At 44.0% G+C, this 20,937-nt stretch overlaps 1 protein-coding gene across 3 annotated transcripts; it reads left to right on the forward strand.

The window, feature by feature from the left end:
- Positions 1–107: 107 nt before the first annotated feature.
- LOC146222238 (protein Dok-7-like) lies at positions 108–20,937 on the forward strand. Of its 3 annotated transcripts, XM_084691419.1 has the most exons (12): positions 108–210; positions 297–342; positions 1,880–2,110; positions 3,719–3,919; positions 7,102–7,221; positions 9,304–9,402; positions 9,627–10,408; positions 11,738–11,786; positions 13,517–13,605; positions 14,338–14,407; positions 17,786–17,965; positions 18,876–20,937. In XM_084691419.1, exons 1-12 carry the CDS (start codon positions 157–159, stop codon positions 19,010–19,012), a joined length of 2,058 nt encoding a protein of 685 aa, XP_084547545.1. In that variant the 5' UTR covers positions 108–156; the 3' UTR covers positions 19,013–20,937. The 3 variants fall into 3 exon arrangements, with proteins under 3 accessions (XP_084547545.1, XP_084547547.1, XP_084547546.1); XM_084691421.1 differs by lacking the exons at positions 11,738–11,786; positions 18,876–20,937 and having other exon boundaries at positions 17,786–17,966; XM_084691420.1 differs by lacking the exons at positions 11,738–11,786; positions 14,338–14,407; positions 17,786–17,965; positions 18,876–20,937 and having other exon boundaries at positions 13,517–14,117.

Genomic DNA, 20,937 nt, shown 5'->3' on the forward strand with positions numbered 1-20,937 from the left:
CACTAATTGAAGAGGGGAGGGGGGTTGGCGGAGGGGGGGGGGGGACGTGTTGGAGGGCGAGTGTGTGCCCCTCTCCAGTAAAGCTATTTTGAAATTGACCCCTCTCATTCGGGCACGGGACAGCGACACTGCAGCTGTCTGGAACCATGACTGAAGATGACGGATTCTGTTGTCGTGGAGGGATATGTCAAATTCAGAGATGGAAAAAAGGTGTTTATTTGACGAAATAGTTCATTAAATGTGTACGCGACTTTATTCTTTTGTGCTGGCTATACTTTGTTTCCTTCTCTTCGCAGTGGAAGACTAGGTGGGTCGTACTTCGAAAGCCATCGCCTGTAGCAGGTAGGTTTTTCTTTACAGTTCTATATTTGAAAGCGGGTAATCCCATACACGTTGTTGAAATAGCGGCGCACTCTTTACAATGTTTATCTTTGTTAGATTAACATGGTAACTCAATGCCATTCCGTCGCGATGTTACTTTGTTTTTGATAAAAACATATCAGGTAGTCATGGATGTGACACAACAGCACAATCCAGGCAAGCAATGTAACTCAAATTACACTTGAACTTGCATAACTGTATGTCGTGTTTTTTCCAAATCCATTGGCCTCACTGAAGGCTTCAAATTTCATTGTGCCCATTCAGAACTTTGGCTGGCTCCTGAAAGTTCATGTGGTTTTGACTGATATATTTTAAGAGGCTTGCATGCAAGTGTCATCTGTAAATATTAACTAGTTTACATATCAATTAAGTAAAGTTGTCTGGACAATGGCAGTTAGTTGGGCATTTCATGTTAGTTTACATTCAGACACACATGATTTCATGTTGCTTTGCTGAATGAAGCTTCAACCCAGGGTGAGAATTACGGGTGTTTGGGGGGGTCTGACCCCCTTAATTAAGACTTAGACCCCCCCAAAAGAGGTAAAAACAACAGGTCGGGGGGGTCGATACACGGCCTGGAGAAAAAGTTCACCCCCCCAATTGTCATTGTATAATTTGAACTCTGATTCAATCCCAGTTGAAAGAGATGACTTGCCCACATTGTGTCACTGTTCATCTCAGTCTCGGTTGCTACCTGTCTCTTGCTCACGCTACGTGTTTAACGGATTAGGCCGAGGTGGAATGCAACCGTTCCACAGACCTTTGACGTTTCATGTTATCACAGCTGACCGTGGTCATGCGTGAGCTGAGCTTGTGTGCTTGGCAAAATAGATAGCCTTGTTTTTTCAGTCGACACCGGTTCTAGTTTTACAGTACCAAGAGCAGAGAAGACCCTGGTTGGCAACCGTCTGTCTCCATAAGCAAGTGCAGTTTCGACATATCTTCCCTTTAACCCTTAGGCCGAATCCCAAGACTTTGAAATTCTGTAAACAAGTAGGACATACTGTACTGGTTTTACCTTCAGAATGGCAATTGGGTTTATTATTCTAATGCATCTAGGATGTTACTGCATGGCCTTGGCTTAGTATGCATCTTCAGTAGCTTGTTTATAATCTCTTCAGTCACCACAGCCTTCTTGTGGAGCACTCTAAGTCGATGTTGTAGCTTCTCTATCAAGCCTCACTGCTATAGATAGCATTGGTGGATTTAATGGCCTTGTCTGAATATAGAGGTAACAGATGTTCATTAAGACCTTCTCCTTTGGAACTCCCATCTTCATGTGAGAGTAATAACCAGTTACAGCATCAAAAGTTGTTCATCCTTTATGCTCTCTACTGTGTTTACGACTTGGGTGCCAAATATTGTCAGCATCCCAGTCACAAGAGTTAACAAGAGTGGCACAATCCAAGCTCATCCTGCACACTAGGCGGTGTTTCAAATACAAAAATACTGCTTTACCCACAATCCCCCTTCCTACCTCTCTTTCTACCTCCGCCAGACTGTCTAGTCCTGCTGGTGTTTAAAGACAAATCAGAAAAGACTCAGGGCCACAAGGAGAGAGCCAGCATCACCTTGGAAGACATCTGTGGCCTGGAGACTGGACTGTGGTATGAGGGGGCAGGCTACACCCTGGCAATACTGTGCCTGAGCCAGGCTGCCGTGCTGGGTTTTGACAGCAAGGACGCCCTGCTGGCCTGGGACATCCGTGTCCGCTACAGCCTCGGAGAAGGTAGGGTCGGGGAGGCGGGCCTCCGGTGTCCTGGCTGCGAGGTGATCCACATCTATCTGTTTTGAGATTTGAAATGGTGGAGGTGTTTGGAAAAGGAATGAAAGGGTTTGTTTGGCCTAAAGTTGGGATTCAGAAAGTTGGATTTACAAGAGAGGAGGGAGAGGTGAAGGAGAATATTTTAGGGTCACAGGGGAAGTATAGACTTGTGCTGGGTGGGCATGGGGTAGGGTAATTGAATCCAACAACTGGAGTAATCCTGCTACACGAGGTTTGAACTCCATGTAGTGCTTGCTTGCACATAGTTTCACTTCTTCATTGCTCAAGGCCAAACAATTCTCTGGAAAGCTATACTGTGTAGTATACAGTGTTAAACATTAACGTAGGTATTAAATAATAATACATTGACTTTTACAAGAGCTGTAAATCAAACCAATATGCTATCATCAAAGTACCATCTTACAGTTCAGTAGAGAATAGAAAGGGAATCACTCTAATCCATAATAGCTGAACTAGCATGCTGTTAAAGTAGCTCACTGGGAATATCGAATAATCAGATCCTTGTGCATAGTGCTTTGATGATGATGTTTTTTGGAGTTTAAATTCAACAGTCCAGATGCTTTTTGATGTCTCTATGACTCAGCAGTCCAATATCATTTTAATATGGAACAAATTAGCTCCAAAGAGGTCATTCATCCAACGGGGTAATTGACCTGAAAGCATGGAGTGGTGGAATTGTCTAGCCAACACTGCAGCTGCTTTCCTTGTGTTTGAGCGGGTGCTTGTGTGTGTGTGTGTGTGTTTGGATGTTGTTTGTGGATATTCGTGTGTCACATGTTTATGTGTATATCGTTTGTAGACTTTGTGTGTATATATTGGTATGTGTGTGTTGTGTGTGTGCTCTATTGTGGTATCCCAGAGTATGGCCAAGCATGTAGAAATGTCACCTGGCAGCCTGTGTCTGAGGGCTGTCGTGTGCCAACCCTTTTGTTGTGATTTGTGACACCCCGTGAATCTCTCTCCAACTGAGTGATGACAAGCCAGGCCTGGTCGACATTTTCTCATCATCGACACCATCAATCTCTCACCTGACAGAGTTTTTTCTCTGGGACCAGTCGTGTACATTTTGGCATTACTGTTTTATTTTGGAGCAACTCCCGCGAACACATTTTTTCCACACTCACACACACACACGCGCACGCATACACAAACACACGCTCGCACACGCACACAATGTGCAAACAGAACAGCGTATCTTCCCTGGTCAGGCCTCCACTGCTGTAATGTAGCTCATTAGCAGCGGTATTGACTCAATTACGCTGGTGTTTATGACGGGCTGTGATTGATTGCGTTGGGACTCGGATCTGAGCCTGTTGTGAGCTCAGCTCACTGATCTCACTACATGCTCTCAGCTGTTGTTCCCCCTTTTACTGCAGGAGTAAATCAAAGCCATGCCGGAGCAATAATGTTTGTGATGAAACTGTGTTTTCTACCTCTTTATGCTTCTAGTCTAACCCTAACAGAGCTGTTTTAGCTATTGATTTGAAATAACAAGACTTTTTGTTTTGTTGTGGAATTTGTTTGAACTGGCTTCCAATTTGTGTTCCCCAGTCCACAAGTTCAGTGTTGGAGTTTTACCTGGCACCAAGTTGGAGAGTGGGCCTGCAACTCTTCACTTGTGCAACAACCTTCTGGTCCTGGCCAGAGACATCCCCCCCACCATCATTGGCCAGTGGAACCTTCCAGACCTACGCAGATATGGGCCTGTATCAAACGGCTTCGTCTTTGAGGGGGGAACACGATGCGGTTACTGTAAGTTGTTTGGATATTAAATGTTCTGTGCTTCCAGAACAATTGCACTGTCGTGTTGTCTCGTAACTGATGGCACTGCCATTGGTTTTGTTTGACATTCACTTTAGCAGGTGGCTCCTTTCAAGTTGAGGCCAATATTCTATGAGATAAGTCTCAGACCACTTTCTAAGACATCTTGTTAAGCATAATGGAATCAGAGAAAGGTTTGTTTTTAGACAGGTCAATGGAATACTAATTGATGGTTTTAGCCAAGCCATGGTACAATACAGCAACCCACCCCCCTCCTTTGCCAACAATAGCAATTGTTTTCAATGTGCACAGTAGTCTAAACAAAAACATGCTTGTGCACATTTCAATTAGTGCTTTGCGGTTTATGGTATTATTCCAGGCTTGTGCATTACTGAAAGGGTATGTGCTGGATGTACTGTATATAAGTCAAACAATGTAAATATCATGTAGGTCAGACAGTAGATTAATAATGATTAAACTGATGGAGGATTAAATGTGAAACATCGTCTGCTACACCCTGTGAAATTATAACGCATGAGTGTATTTGGGAGGATGACAATGCAAGTGGAATCATAAACAGATCAAATGACAAGACCTTTCCCGCCCCACCTTGCAGTTGAAGTATTGTATACTTGAAGTTGTAGTATCTTCACACATAACCAGTCAGTTGTTTTACATCCAGAGTATATTAAATTAATCGGCTCACGTGATTCATCAAATTCCCAGGCATTTAATTGTTTTTCTTTGAAAGCGTGAGGTGGTGTCTGTGATTCAGTGCATTTTGCCTAAATCAAATGCGTCAATAGAGTTCTGCATGACATCACAGATGCACAGAGAACATTGTTGCCAAAACTATGACTAAAGGATATGCTCAGTCACTGAATGAGTCGTCATTTAATCTGATTATGTTTTCCAGTTGTCACATAATTCAATTGCTCAATGTACTATTGATGTGATATTGTTCAGGAGCAAAGTACACAAATAATAGGCTTTGTGTGTCATGAAGTTTTGCATTTTAAGGGTGAAATCGACTCCTTAGAAGGCAGTTTTTATCAAGTAGAGGCTTTTAGCTCTCCAGCAAAGGCGAACACTACACACATACACTATCAATCAGCCTGGAGTAGTGGCAGGTTTTACTGTCCAGAACATGTGTGTATGGTTGTGAAGGAATATGCAACAGAGTACGTCTTGGAATAGATGCAGAACTGTTAAAGGGGAAAAGGCTTGTGTCAACACCTGGACCTGACAGAGCGGGCTCGCGGAGAACGCCGCATAGCTGGAGACATCAGAGCACTTCTAATACATAGAGGCCCAGCGGAAATACGAGACTTCACTCTGCGATCCCTGATTTATTGAGCCCGATTCAAGCTTCGGCTGGAAGTGCAGCTCGATATGATGAAGGTCGGGCGGGGTATTGCTCCCAGACATACATATGAAAACGGCATTCTTTTTGAAGGAGGCAAATGTATGCGTGAATGTGGTATCGGTGAATGGGGGTGGGCAAGAATGTTTATGTGTCTTGAAGGGCGTGCATTCCTGAGATACGTACTTGCAGCACAGTTTATCCACAGCAGATGGGAAAGTGGAGCGACAGTGATACTGAACCCTTAGGCTCTGGCTAATACATTTCGGAGTCTGTCGTCGTGGCCTCCCTAATTTGTTCCCAGAGATTCCCTTTTCGCAAGAAAGCTCCAAGAAGCACCCAAGCACGCTTAAACGACTCATGCCATGCAATCGAGCATGCTCGATGGATGGTAGACCTGGGAAGTGTCTGGATGAGAGACCTGCTACTTTTTGCATCCAAATTCAAATAACCCTCTACTTTGCTTATTTGGTTTGCTGAAAGGAAAGTTCCTGACCAGTATGTTCTAACAACCGAAAATTCCATCTGGGATCATTTACCAATGCCTGCATTGGGATTGTGTACAAAAGATCCTGTCCCTAAAAGCAATCCTTGGTTGTGTCACATAGAGAAACATGGCTTTTAGAGCAGAGACGGATGACGTTGTGTGCCCTACATGACTGAAGGGGCACTCAGTGCTTTCATCCCCGGTGACGGCGGCAGAGGATGGCTGCTTGGACGACGGTCAACCTCTGCTAATCCAGGATAAAAATAAGAGACCCAGTTCTGACTCCTCTTGCTTCATCGAGGAGCTTAGAGCTCATTTACACTCAGCTCTACAAGAAGGGCAGCTCCTCTATGCGCTTTGGAGGTTCTGTATGGTTGGTAGCACTGTTCGCTATGTCAAGATGGTGGTGGGACGTACAGTATATGGCGACTGTAGTGTGTTTTAGTTTTTTAGCACATTCTAAGTTTTAGGGTCTCACCTGTTGTTTTTGTCATTTGACTCAAAATCCTCGGTGTCCTTTTCAGCTGCTGGGTAAAATATCAAGTGACTCCCGATTTAAATCTGGAGTAGAACAATCGAGTATACGCCCTTGTGAGTCCAACATCTTGTGCTTGGGATCAATTCGATTGAGGTCACCGGAATAAATCTGGTGTCAATTTCCCTTGGAGGTTCTGAGGCCAATGATGGATGCTGGCCTGCTCCTCCTGCAGACAGGACATGGTGGTCTTCAGTGTGGTTGAGTGCAAACCTTTGAGTGGTCTTAGCTGGTGACCCCTGTGTCTGCTTAGGTTAACTAGAGTGTGTGGAATGTGGCGAAGGGCAGCTGTGTCGTGTGTGGTCCCAGGAGCAGGTTGACAGAAGGTGCCCTCTTGGTGGCACCCCCTGTTGTGTTGTGCATGGTGATGCACAGCCTAGGCTGTTAGCAAGGGTCAAGAGGACACCAAAGGGCATGTTTGGTTACGTTTACACCCTTTCAATTGGACTGAAGACCCTTTACAAAGCGAAAGATGTATATATTTAGTGTGTTTTTCTAGAACTAAGGGCAGTCACATTTGCCCCGACATGTAAACAGTTTAGTTGCCTGTTTCTTGTCTTGTCTGTATGTATGTATCTTACTTGAAATGGAATGAGTCAGACTCCAGACTGAAAACAGCCGCTGTTGACATAACACGAGCAACACCTCATTCAAGAGCCAAACCAATCAGTCGGCAGACATTTACACAAAGTCTGCCCTAGCAGAGCCGGATGGAGTGAAGACTTATCACGGTCGAAACGCAGAGATGTGACAGGAAGCTGATGGAGGATGATGTATGTTTCCTACAGGGGCCGGGGTCTTCTTCATATCCACCACAGAGGGCGAGCATATCAGTTTCCTGTTCGACTGCATCGTCAGAGGCATCTCCCCCACCAGGGGTCCATTTGGTCTGCGGCCAGTGCTTCCAGGTCAGTACCAGACGTGTTGAGTGTCATCCAGCTATTGGCATATGGATCGCCTCTGCTAAATCCATAAAGACAGGGATGGCACACCTATAGCGGTAGGTAGGGGGGGGGAGGGAAAGGGGACGGTTACCTGCTTAATTTAGGTTAATTACTCGTTGCCCTTTTGCCTTACATACCCGACAAGGTTTTAATTGGACGCTTGCCATTTCGATTGTATCAAGCGTCCTTAAAAGCATACTCTAAAGCCACCAGGCTCTTCCTCTGGATTAAAGCCATCTTTTGGGTTTCCGGCTGCTGCTGTTACTCAGCAGAATCACAGCTTTTTTTAGTGGTTGTATCTAAAACCGGATTACCATAAAACAGATTGTGAAATGAGAGAGCAGGATCTAATAACCAATGGGCCAAATGTACACTAGACAAGGGATGCAACAAGGTCACCTTATACATATTTAATAGGATAAGCACTGTATAACTTTAATTACACAAGCCAACTTAATTCAGCTGCTCGAACGCACACCTTGCGAACGCAAGGCAGGGGTTAGGCTGAACAGCTGTGGTTTGTGGGTATTCCTGTTTTCACACATCTCGTCACCCAATCAGAAGTTGAGCTCATCCCCTATTATTGTCATGCGTAGTAGAATAAATAGCAGGGACTATGTCAGAGCGAGAGCCGTGGGGGGTCAAAGTCACAGTTCGCACAAGCAGAGGCCAATACCCCCCCGCCCACCCCCCCCCCCCCACCCCCATCACTCTGGGCATGTGTGTAACCTCATCCCCCAGGATTCCACTGCATACTGCCCCGCCCCGCACCCGCAACCCACACTTGACTGTTCCCCTTAATGCTCCTCTCTCTCCTTCATGGCGTGCGTCTCTTTCAACTTTCCTTCTGTCTGTCTGTCTGTCTGTAGGTCTGTCTGTCGGCGTACGTTGGCTCCACCTTCCTCCCTTTTCCCTTCTAGTTTGATGAAGTATTGTTTCACCTGTCCCTTTTTAACTCCGCCATGCTTCGTCTCTCGTGTGTTTTCCACTGTGCCTGCCCCCCCCCTCCCCTCCCCTCCCCTTTCCCCCCCCTCCCCTCCCCTTTCAACAACAGTGTCTAGTCTCTACAGTTTACTGTGCACAACTGTATATTTGCAAGGATGGGAATATTTTTGTAGACAAGACACTAAATGAGATGTCAGATGTTTTGCTGCAATTGAATGTTTTGCATTTTGGAAACATGGCATGGTGATGCCCATGATGCAGCCCTTGCCAATCTCCGTTTGAAACACACAAGATCACATTTCAAATGGGTTTTCATGGCAGAACAATGCCAATATTTAACCTTGGACGGTAAAGGTAGACCAGATAGTCGATGTAACGACACACCAACAGCTGACCTTGGGTCTGAGGTACGTTCAGGACCCTCGCACGGCACCGACGATCTCGAGCCGCACCAACTCCATTTCCACGTCCCGTTGGGAACATGTGGCAGCACTATAAATAAACTCTGTGGCGTTGCACAAACACAGCGAGGTGTTCCCCTGCGTGACCCTCTCCTCGCTACTCTAAAGGCCAGTCCTGGTCAGGCTGACAGACGAGGGGAGATCCAGCTCACATCATGAATGGGCAAGCCTTTTTCACTTGGGAGTTGTACCTAAGTAGTTCGACTTCTGCAATGTTTCCATAAGCACATAACCACATACTGTAGTCGGGACCACTCACAAGGCCATGTGTAATACAATAGTCAAGGAGGTATTTATTGGAGCTGTTTTGATGTTTCCACAGCTGTCCCATTTCAGCACTTGGGCACTGTGCTGTGTCGTACGTTTGTCTCGGTGATGCTAGCCGAACACCCAAGGCCAACCTCACAGCTAATCTTTGATGTTATTTACAGACCTGAACTAAAATATATGAACAGAAAACCAATCAAGGAGAATGGCTCTGCCACTCCAATTCAATCCGTGATACCGTATGGTTTCACACGTACCTTATGGGCTTTCAATACATTCCGTGCGGAAAATGCCAGTCTTGAGTAGTAGTAGAAACAGCTTTAGCATTGCTCATGCTTTCTAACTCTGAGACTCGCTGCGTTTGCTTTGACAGACCCCAATGTTAGCCAGAACTACTCAGAGGAGAGGGTGAACCACGAGGCGCAGGAGCTGGAGAAACGTCTCAGCATGCTGTCGCACCAGAGCAGCACAGGTGGGCTATCTCTCTACCCTGTCCTTGGAAACAATTCCTCTCCGCTCTCAAACGAGTAAATGTGGAGCTTGCCTCTAATAGTGCTTAACCACCTCAGACATGATAAATGTGATGCATGCTAATGATGCCATGCCGAAGAAAGTGTTTGAGATGACGATTTTTGGAATAGACATGATTTATACGTTGGCATCTTTGATTAATGTGTTGTTAATATTTTTGGACAGCCTCGTCTACTTATGGGCCATCTGTGGCTGGAGACGATCGTAGTATATCAGGCTCCTCTGACACCTCAGATACCAGCCAATCAGACTGCAGCATCGGGAGCCGTCTGGCTATTTGGACCGAACCAGCGATTAGCCCCTCCTCTTCGGAGAGCGCTGGCCAGTCGGGGGCTAAAGTGGCCACGCAGAGCGAGGAAAAGCTGTCAGTCAACCAGGTGGGCGAAGCCCGTCCAATGGCCAAACCTTCTCGGTCTCGGCAGCTACAGGAGATTGGTCGGCAGAGCTCTTCTGACAGCGGCATAGCCACAGGAAGCCACTCCTCTTACTCTGGGAGTTTCTCCTCCTACACTGGAAGCTTGGACAATGGTCCAGGGGAGGATTTTGAGTCTCTACTCAGCCTTCCCCCTCATATAGCCCTAGACCTGAGCCCTTGCAGCTGCCCTCCAGCCCCAGGACATGAGTACCAGGTGCCCACATCACTAAGGTACCTCTATGACACCCCCAAGAGCCTACTCCAGGAGGGAGCCGGGGGAGCCCAGGTGCCTGAACCCCCCGTGTCACTCAAGGACGAGGCGACAGAGGTCGAGGAGGCTCCTGGAAGTCAGTCCAGCTCTGCTCCTGGACGCTCCGCAGCCAAGTTCCCACAAGGCCAGTTGGAAGAGAACAAGAGCAAGGTGGCGCCATCTGGTGACAGTCTGCACCCTGAGTCATGCCAGATCTGCAGTTCTCACACGGCGGGCTCCAAAACCATCCTCATCATCTGCTCCACTTGTGGAGGATTCAAGGTACAATCGTTCGTCTGTAACTGTAATTTAAGGCAGGAGTCCAAATGAATCTTGTTTTCCTGTCATACTAAACCAATGATCTGAAGTCGTCCGTGTCTGATTAGGTTTTGGTTTCGCGTCACGTGACACTACAGTCAAACTTCTTTCTGGATTCTGATATTTCATAACATTTGATAAAATAAAAAAATCCCAAACCTTATGAATAGTTATTGGTTTACAAAGTGCCTTACCTTCTTTAGTTTCCTTAGAAACCAGTCAACCAGTTACATCTTTTCTGCAACATTCTCTGTTATGTAAGACATCTTTGTAGCAGCTTGTATAAGTAAGTATCTCTGTATCGTCTTTTGGCTAGGTATTTGTTAATACAGTGTGAAGTCTCACAGCAGGTATTGGCAGATCCTCCATTAATACTCTAGTACCGCCCATTAAATTGGCATGGTGTGAAGGCAATTCAGGTTGCAACTGTCATTTCATTCAGCCAGGTCAGAAGTTGCATCTTGCACAGTTAGTAGTACCTCAGGCTGTTACTGCACCTCCAATGGAGGCGTGCTCACGGAATGTTTTAAGGTTTACCTGTTACCACGGTAACGTTCTTTCATACTGGATTTGGGGTTTCGACTTTTTCGTTTTGATTTGTTTTGATCCTGTGGCAGGTTACTGCAAGGCCATCAGATTCATCTGGACTTTCTCTTGTGTTCAGCTTATTGTCCGCTAGAGTCTAGACTTTTGCTCAAATGCTAATGGCCTATAGTTACAATTTTGATGGAAAAGTAAATCTGATTAACTCTCCAAAAACAATAATCCAACAACAGGGACTACCGTTTTATTCCAAAATTAATTATGTACTAATACTTATTCCCTTTTATTTTGTTTATTATCCGTTGCTCTATCTACAGGTGGTACACTTAGTCGTGAAAACAATTTGAGAAATTCTAATTGACAGTGATGATCAAGAATACTTTTTTCCTTAAATTTTTCCTTTTCACTCAGCCATCTCCAAGCTGTAAGTTCAGTTGAGGTTTACAACAGCACAGGCTTTACCATGATGGCCCAGCAGCACCAGTCTTCTGAGACAAGGAAAAGAGTGGGAGAACAACTATCAGCAGCCTTTAGCTTTCAGCCAGACTGAATTCACAATGGGGCGTCCAAAGCCTTTATCAACTCTTTTATGTGTCCTAAGTTGCTGCATCTCACAAGGTGTTTTCATCATCACAATTCCTTTCCTTTTAACGATGAAAGACTCTTTAAGACTGACGTGAAATAAACTGGAAATTTGACATTGTGTTTCATGTATTGTGACAAAAAAAGTATCTTATGCTCTCCTCACAGGGAACGCCACTCTCCCACCTGGGGGGCCCTGCTGTTCCCTCCATACCAGGTAAGTTTGATCTTTCCGGAATGCATGTGTACACCATTACCATAAACTTCTGTTACTGCAGTTATGCATGGCTTTGTTTGTATATGTGTTTAAAGAACTACATATGAACCACCTCCCATTGGTAGACTTTAAATCAATGTGCAGATTTAATCACGTATATATATTATTCAAGAAGAGATGCTTCGTGATGTTTGGGCCAAACCTGAAAACCCTAGTTTGACAATTCACCCCAGGATCTTCTGAACCCAATTCAGCAGAAGAAAGTATGAACAAGTGCCTGTGCAGACGTAACAGCTCAGCCGAATCAAAGACTTTAGTCTCAACAGAAGCCAGGGCATCTAACGCTTCACCTGCCCAACTGACCAATCATAGCGCAGTGAAGCTGATTTCAAAGAAGATAACTGAGGAGCAGGCCCCAAATAAGAAAGGCAAAGAGAGGTTAGCAAACCTCCTAGCTGATCTCTTAGGCTATCCAAGTATAGCTGGAGAGGCAGGCACACAGACAGGCAGACTGAACTTCTACGAGTCAATGGCTGCTGCATCTGGCCACGCACTCAGATACCAACCACCTGTTCCTCATGGATGTCCATCACATGATTTAAGCTGCGGCACAGACAAAGACAGTATCATATATGAAAATTGTTTCAAGTGTAAAAGGGAGAATTGCCACCCACCCCAAAGGATGCCGCCACCAATGCCTTATTGCAGCACAAATAGTGCTACTTTGGTGGTTGGTCAGAAGAAACACTTTGGACAGGCCTTACCCTTTAAGCCCTGCTTGGAGATGGGTGTCAGTGAGCAGGAGGGGTTGTCTAAACAAGAGGACTCAGCTCAAGTGAAACAAGTGGACCGTGTGGTCCAAAACAGAGTCCTTCAGTGTGAGGAGATGAATTGTCAGTCAGTGACAGATGAAGGTAAGAGGGCGACTCAGCACTTCAACTTATTTTTCTTCTTCTTCTTTTTCTTCTTCTTCTTCTTCGACTGAATGCTAACAAACAAATCCAGCCGACCACTTGGTTGGCCTCTCCAAGGTCTGCATCCTTTAGAGTGTGTGCTTCTGTATTCCATGTCTGTTTTTCTCTTTGATTAATAAAAAATCCTTTCCTTTGTTTTCTCTGTATTTCTTCTTGGACTATTTTTCCTTACCTCTCCGATCTTGTTCTGGTCTGGTATTGATTTCAGATCGAGCTGCTTTGAAGGTTCAGAGAGGTTCAAGGAATCTTAATGAGTAACCAGGACATTAAACAGAATGTTGTCCCAAACAAAATAGATGAAGTCTATATTCTTATATTTTTACATAGACAAGCCAGTCTGTTTTTCAGCTAGACCCAGTTTGCTGCAATTCCGGCAACAGTTGCTCCAACATTGTGGTTATGTGTGTGGGGGTTATATTTGCCCTGGAAATGATGAGGAACGTTGTGGATTGCAAGAGCCATTTTCTATTGCTATTGTACAATATCAACCACAAAGCCTTCATTCAGCATTGACTATGTAACTGTATATCTTGTCCAAAGACAATATATTTAGTGGTCAAGTCAGTTGATGTTACTCTATGACTGTAATCTTCCAGATCGGTCAGACAGGTTATGTGCTTCTTCACCAACTAACCTCTTTGGAGGCCTTTGTTCACGGTGGAAATACGAAAACCTAGTACCGGTAATAATTAACTAGGCTTTCATTCGAGACATTAATTCAAGTTTAAAAGTTATCCTCTTTTTTTCTTCCTCCAGACAAAAAAACTAGGAGTAAAGAAGAAAGGCGCAAAGTTGATCCTGCATATGAAATCATGGAGAGTCGTGCTCTGGAGAAGAATACAGAGGTGGGGCAAGAAAAAGTGTGATTCCATAACATTACATTCTGTAGTTTTAATATTAGTCATAACATCTGGTACAGTAAGCTGTACATCAGTAAATACTGAATAACAAATTGCTCCAAAATGTTTGTGACTATGGCATTGTAATCCATGGGTGAAAAATAAATTAAGAAATGTAATCTACGTTTGTGTAATGTCACTGAATGTTCATGTGGTGGGTGACCTGGAGTGACTTAAAGATGCACAGTATTTCCAGCAGAGCAAGGGTACTCTTTTCATACAGTTATATGTGGGTGTTTGATGAGTCACTGTACTCTAAAGCCAGCTGTGACTGCTCAGAGCCAGAGCACACTGTAAGAACCTTACCTCAGGATTGCTTGCTCTGAGCCAGACACCAAACCATGAGGGGGGAGAATTTTACACCTTTTTCGCAACATTGCCTCTGCTGTGTTCTGTCTGTAACTCTGGCTCACTGTAACCTTGGTTATTCATGCATTAAAAGCATTATTATCAACCTCCATGAACTCATAAGACTTTACAATGTGTGAGTACTCAGTGAACTCCAATTATAAAAAATCTAAAAAATCTAATCGGAAGTAGTGAACTGTCTAGTGAACTGTGAGTTACATATTACACAAGTCTGACTTTAATTTACATTTCACAGTTCATTTCTGTCAGACACAGAGATAATTACACCATTCTAAATAAAGCTTTTTCTACTTACTGCATATTTTTCAGACAGAAGAGAAAAGCAAGTACGAGTTAATGGGGAGCTGTGGACACCAGAGGTTCCTTCATGAGACTGAGGGTGAGGCAATTCAAGGTTCTAGAACTTTCCTTGTTCTGTCTTAACCCACTGATTATTGTGCTTTAAGTATACAAAACAACCAGAGTTTGATTGGATGTTTGATGTCCTGCTTTGCCAGTAAAAGCATACATAGGAAGTTTACCAAAGAGATGATTTTACTTTTCTCAGTGGGCAATTGGAAGTTTATAAATAAATATACTGTATGTATATAAATATTTAAAAAAATATGTTCCAGACAAGTAGAATGTCTCTGCTCTCATTACGATAATTCCCTTTGGTCCCGCAGTGGAAAGGAGATCATTTTTGTTCACGAGTCATCTTCCTAATGACCCTTTACACCGTGCGTGTATGAGTGTTTTTGTGTGAAATGAGGCTCTCTCAGATGGACTATCTGATGTGGCAGATAGCCACCAGATATGGGGCCTCAGAGGGGAAGAAGGCACAGACAGGCAGACACCTCATTAGAGGAACTATATACAAAGTAATTCAGACAGAACAGCACATAGCATGATATCAATTTAGCCTTATCATTCAAATCAATGAACTCTTTCATTGTTTGCATTATGCAGATCACGTTTCAGATTGATCAATGATGCGTTCGTGAATTCAGTGTGTATATAAGGCCAACTGTAACTGTGGTTTAAGTGAAATCACGGCCAAAGTTGAGGATAGTAGTTTCATCCTGCGACTGACGAAAGATAGGACAAGCTGCTATGCTCAGACCTCTCTACATGTCCATTAACATTGCAGAAATGGCTGAGTGCTTTTGTCAATGCATGTAGGTATTTCCACAAACTTGTGTTGCTTGAGAAACAACTACAGACACACTCACACAAAATCACACAAAACACACATAGACACACTGTTCCCCCAAGCAGTCTCTGCCAGAGGTGTGCGGCGATGTGTAACGACAGAAGACTGTCCGTGATGCAAGGTGAAAGGGCAGTCGTCAAGGGAACTCTGGACAGTCAGAACACCCACTCACGGATCTGTTCCCCTCAAGTCTTGTTCCAGAACGGTCTTCACGACTGTCACGTCGTGGAACCAAATACATCACTCACCTATAGCAATCACCTCCCACACCTGGCCACAGTACCCAGGTCACCTTCCTCTCGTCTCCCTGAGCCTTCCCACCAGGGGGCACCCTGGACTAACTGGGATGAGGCTTTCGCCGCAAATTGCCCGGAGGGCTAGCATTAGACCAGTAGCCAAAAGGTTGCCAGATCTATTCCCTCAGGTTCAGATGGCAGCAATGCTGCTGAGCAGGTGTCTGGGGAGTAGCTTGTGTTGACTCTTTGCAAAACGAACCCCGGCCCTGAAAAAGACTCATGAACTCAAACCAGCATACAGCGTAGGCGAGGAACTGTAGCTTACCTTGTGCCTTTTGTTAAATTCCTCTCTGAGTCCATGCCTGTGAAATATTGAGAAGAAGAGGAACTAAACCCAGAAATCTACCTTGTGGCAATGATGTATGGTACTTCTGCTAGACTTTTCATCACTTATATCAAATCAAATGGTTCTTATAAAAGATTGCCGGGCAATCTACTAGCATTTTCCCCGGACTTTACAAGCCCAGGCTACTGACCGTGGTGAACTCAGGTCGTCAAGATTACCCAGGAGTTACCCTGGCATCACCTCCAGAGAAAATCTCTAGAGAGGTGGTGACTCTGACAAAATGTCTGCCCCTCTCTCACTCTCGTCTGCTGTGATCGTATTGTGTGAATGGCAAGATGGTCTTAGCCCTGAACCGGATCAGGCCGCTGTTGAACTGTTACAGTAACCATGGGGAGCCAATGTGTGCATTCATGAGCCAGTTACCCTCTCAGACCATGTCACAGACCGAACCACTGAATCTTTATGACTCTAATGGCTTTGGAAAGACTGAGGGGGAAAATGGCCGCAAAATATCAAGAGACCAGCTGAACACTATCTGACACCAGATTACCACTAGGGAGAAATTACATGAAAGGATGATAAACGGACACATCAAAAAATGTATATTTGTATTCACCTTCAATTACAGCACCAAGCCCATATGTTCAAAACAGGGGTTTTGCATTTGTTCAGGGGCATTTGGTTGACTTGATGGAGAGTCTCAGGATAGCAAGACAGTAGGGATGAAAATTAAGGACAACATGGCACGCGTCAAAGGAACACCGTTACGGATAAGTCATGTTTCTCCATGGCTGCTTCCGATGCCCTTAAGAAAAAGTATCCCACAATAGAGCTGACGTAAGATGTGTCATTGACAGTGTGAAGGATAATTTCATCCCACTGTTTTTACAAGACGCCTTCAGTAGCGTTGCCATTTCATTACTGAAAGAGACTCAAAAGACGATGATTTGGTTCACTACTATGACTGCCCTTGGCTACACTGTATATGATGAGCAGATAGACTGACCTAGAAAGATAAGCTCATTCTACAGCTCCTTAACATTGTTCACGTCTCCTGTGTGACTGCAGATTCAAACTTAATTTAATTGCTGTGTGAACGTTCTTTTGAAGTGATTATGACAAGAAGCACAATTCCAAGACAGAATTAGCATTCCATGAATAGCATTCAAATACATATCAATTATATCCTTTCAGATGGCCCTTGGATACCAATAGTTTTTCACAGCTGTGTAATTTCTAGGTCATGTTGGTATGAATGAGCAATGCTTAAGAATGACACACGCATGCCATTTGCCACACATTTGATGATAGGATGAAAGTTGTGGTTTACAGATACAACACGTGGCCAAACGTTTTATTTCTATTGTTTTTCTATCTTCCTACACAGTACTGTATTTCCACTTAATGACTTCCACTTGTCACCCACACGCACTCAGTGTGCCAGTGCAGAGTTGGTGAACGATACACATCATAATATATATTAAGTTTGAGTTGAGTGTTTGACAGGAATCACTTACCTCGAAAGCAGATTGAGTAGACACTTCTTGATGAGTTACTGACATCTTATATCCTCATTTGGACCGTTGGGTCGGAAATTACACAATTTATCAAGATGTCACACTGTCACAGACTAATGATCCAAACTTCCCCCACTCCTCAATGGACACTTGGAATAGATACTCTAAAGCCAAGTTAATAAGAGATACACTCTCCGAAACCAAACAAGCCCTAAACCATTTAATCAATTATTCTTTCCTTTTGAGTCTTTTTAGTGAAACGTGAATACCTTGACTAAACAAATGAAGACTGTGCCCTTTCTGAAACACTTGTTATGTGTAGGTGTATTTTCAGCAGCACCTCCTTCAATGCTGGTTGTCTTGCCTGCCTCCCACCTTTCTCTCACCTGAGGTGACTCATACAGCACCACAGTACTTTCTATGTAATGAACGGATTGGTTTCTCCCATCTGGTTCTTCATCTGCAGGTGCCGTGTTCGTGTTCCCAACTGATATGACAGCTCCAGACAGGTGTCGGGGTGATGGCGTGAACTACGTTAACATCCCTGTTAGCCCCACGTCCAAGAAGCAGCTCAACTACATGGAGCTGGAACTGCAGGAGCCTGCTGGGCCCGGCAGGGCCCCCGCCAGCCACCTCTCCACACAGAGTGAGGACTCACCGGCTGACCCCGGTCATCTTCTCAGGCCAGCCGCCAGCGTTCCTTACTGTATATGCAACCGTGATTATGATTCTACTAGCCAGTAGTCTTGATGTTGATATGTTGTAGGTATGAAGGATATGTTTTTGTGAGGAAAAAAATATTTTTTTTAATGTTTCTTGTTAATTCAAGATAAAATAACCTAGAGGGATGGACTGTAGGCTAACACTACTAGCGCATATTGATTTCAATCCCCCCCAAGAGACTCTGCAAATGAGCATCCTGTAATTCTATTTGCCTTGGTGCGAGATAAGGAAATGCTCCTAAACGATCCTGTTGATTATTCTTGTCTCGCCAAGTGACAGGCGAGCCTCTGTAATCAAGCCCAGGGAGATAGCAAGGTCTAATAGGCAAAAAGTCTGCCATTACCATCATTACTTTCAGGAATATGAGGAGTGCTCAGACTTGATCTGAGAAAGGTTAATCTCCAATGACAGACACAGTTCTTGTCCTGGCATGTGCCATCATTTATTTGTCAGAAGGAGGAGTGTTCCATCGAAGATGCTTTGGGGGGTCACAGGGGCATTCAGAAAACCGCTGTGAAATCACTTGCTCTAATGGGGTCAGCTTCTGTGAGGTGTGTGTGGGTGTGTGTATGTGTGTGTGTGTGTGTGTGTGTTTGTGCGTGATGAATGTGATGCCTACTTTGCAAGACTGATTTGGAAAGCAAAACTGAAAGTCACTTTTATAGTCTTTTCATGTCTCATGGACAGGAACATAATGCTGGTGAGCGCCCACAATCATCGGTGGTCAGTCGCTTTTTTGTAATAAACTGGTTATGTATTATTTACTTTCATGACTAGTGGGCTACCCTTTCCCCTTGAAAAGTAATAGGGAAATCTGTTTTATGTCTCGACAGGAAAAAGTTCCACTAAATATGCCCAGATCGACATCACTGCTACAGAGACCGCTCACAAAGTGGGTACCCAGCATGCACTGGGCCGAGAGGAGGGTCTTCACTCTATGGAGCAACGGAGAAGGGGAGCACCACAGTGACATCACATGTCTCTCCCCTGACCTTTGCAAGACCTCATACCCAACTGGCCATTTATAGAATCCGACACTTCAAACTTCCTTGGGCAGCTCCATTTTCCACAGTGTCAAAACTCCTTGGCAACACCAAAATGATGTCAACCGATTGTTGCTCGATATGTATGTCTCATTTTGTGCCAATTACCGCAGTCACTTTTTCCGTGAAGGCAAGCTGGAAAATATGGCTATCGTCTGCAGCGTTGTTCCCACAGACTGGACAGCTGCCCACAATCAAAAAAGCAACATGAAAACAAGTGAAGGAAGAAGGCTGCGTGCAGGAGACGTTTCAATCAAGACCTCCCGTGTGGAGTCAGACACCTCATTAGATGGCATTATGTCACGGTCATAGCCTTAGGCAGAGTAAGGGTGCGTGAATGTGCTAATTTTGAGCTGAGTATTCGCTCTTCCAAACCCCCACAGCTCTGGCTTTTCAGCCTACCCGGGCCACCCCTAATAGAATCACTACTCTCAGGATCCTATCTGGGAGAACGAGAGAAGTGTGATTATCAGTTGCGTTCACCTTAATAAGTTGCTTTTAATTATCATTGCATCAATCCAACAGCATGTAGTGCTAAGATTTCCCAAGGCAATGAGTTTGGTATGTGGTAAAAAAAAAAATATATATATATTTTCATCCTATACTGTACAGTACATGCAGTCTTAGTCCTTGGAGAATACTGCTGAAAAAAAGGATCACAGCTTTAAATGGTTGTGTTGTCCGAAGGAACTTTGACGAGCTTGATTGTGGTTAATTGCTGAGCATCGACCACAACAAAATTGACGATGCTCCAGTTTGTTGTTCTGTTTCACGGTTCATGTGGAATTGCTGTGGGACTGGCCAAGCTTTACACACAGTCTATAAATAATTCAAAGCACAGGCTACAGTACGCTGAATTCAGTTTTTTTCTTCAGAGAAAGCAAAAGCAAAAAACAATGTAAACCTTAGACAAGCTGAAAAAGCTATTTCCCCCTGCATACACCACACTGTGTGTGAATGCAGGATTTTTAACAGATGAAACAGGCATTGTTTGATTTGTGATGTAAGAAGAACCTCCTTTATATTTACATCACATTATTTCTTCTGTTAATGTAAATACATTCTGTCTTTCATTTGAGAAGATCTGGACTGCCAAGATTATACATTTGAAGATAATACTGTATGTACAGATTTATGTAAAGAGTTTGAAAATAATGTCTGTGTTTTTCAAAGGGCATCTTTTCTTGTTATTTATATTGTGTCACAACCACACGGAGTGTAAGTTACTAAGTGTAAGTTCTCACATTTACATTTGAAATTGTATTCATTTAGCACAGGGGTCCCCAAATGTTTTTCTGCGAGGGCCAGATAATTATATTTCTTTCTTTAATGTGGGGCTGGGTCGGTCTGTAACAGAAAATGGCATGGGGCCGGAGTGACTACCAGTATTATTGTGGCTCGATAATGATGGAACGTTATGTTGAATGTACCATTCTGTTGGTGGGTGAATCTAACAAATAATTTGTTTACGTTAATAATTATAGTTAATAACTAAGGGACATTTTAATTGGTAATAACTGAGGTAAACCATTGCTTGAAAGCTAACCTTCATTATCGAATACAGATACCGGTATGATATGATTAAAACATATAAGCCTATTTAAAATTACATTTTCAAAATATGTCTCAGGCATTGTTCAGAGGGCCGGTCCAAATGTGTTGGCGGACCATATTCGGCCCGGGGGCCGTAGTTTGGGGGGCCCTGATTTAGCTGATGCTTTTATCCAAAGTAATATACAAATAGTGCATATAGATAGTACAGCAGACAATCAAACATGAGACTTTTCTATACAAATGTGATTATTCAAATATAAACCTAATGGTTATACATATAAAGCAAGATTACAATGAA

The sequence above is a fragment of the Hypomesus nipponensis genome, chromosome 25, assembly GCF_054491055.1.
Source record: "Hypomesus nipponensis isolate SF chromosome 25, ASM5449105v1, whole genome shotgun sequence".
Taxonomy (NCBI): Eukaryota; Metazoa; Chordata; class Actinopteri; order Osmeriformes; family Osmeridae; genus Hypomesus; species Hypomesus nipponensis.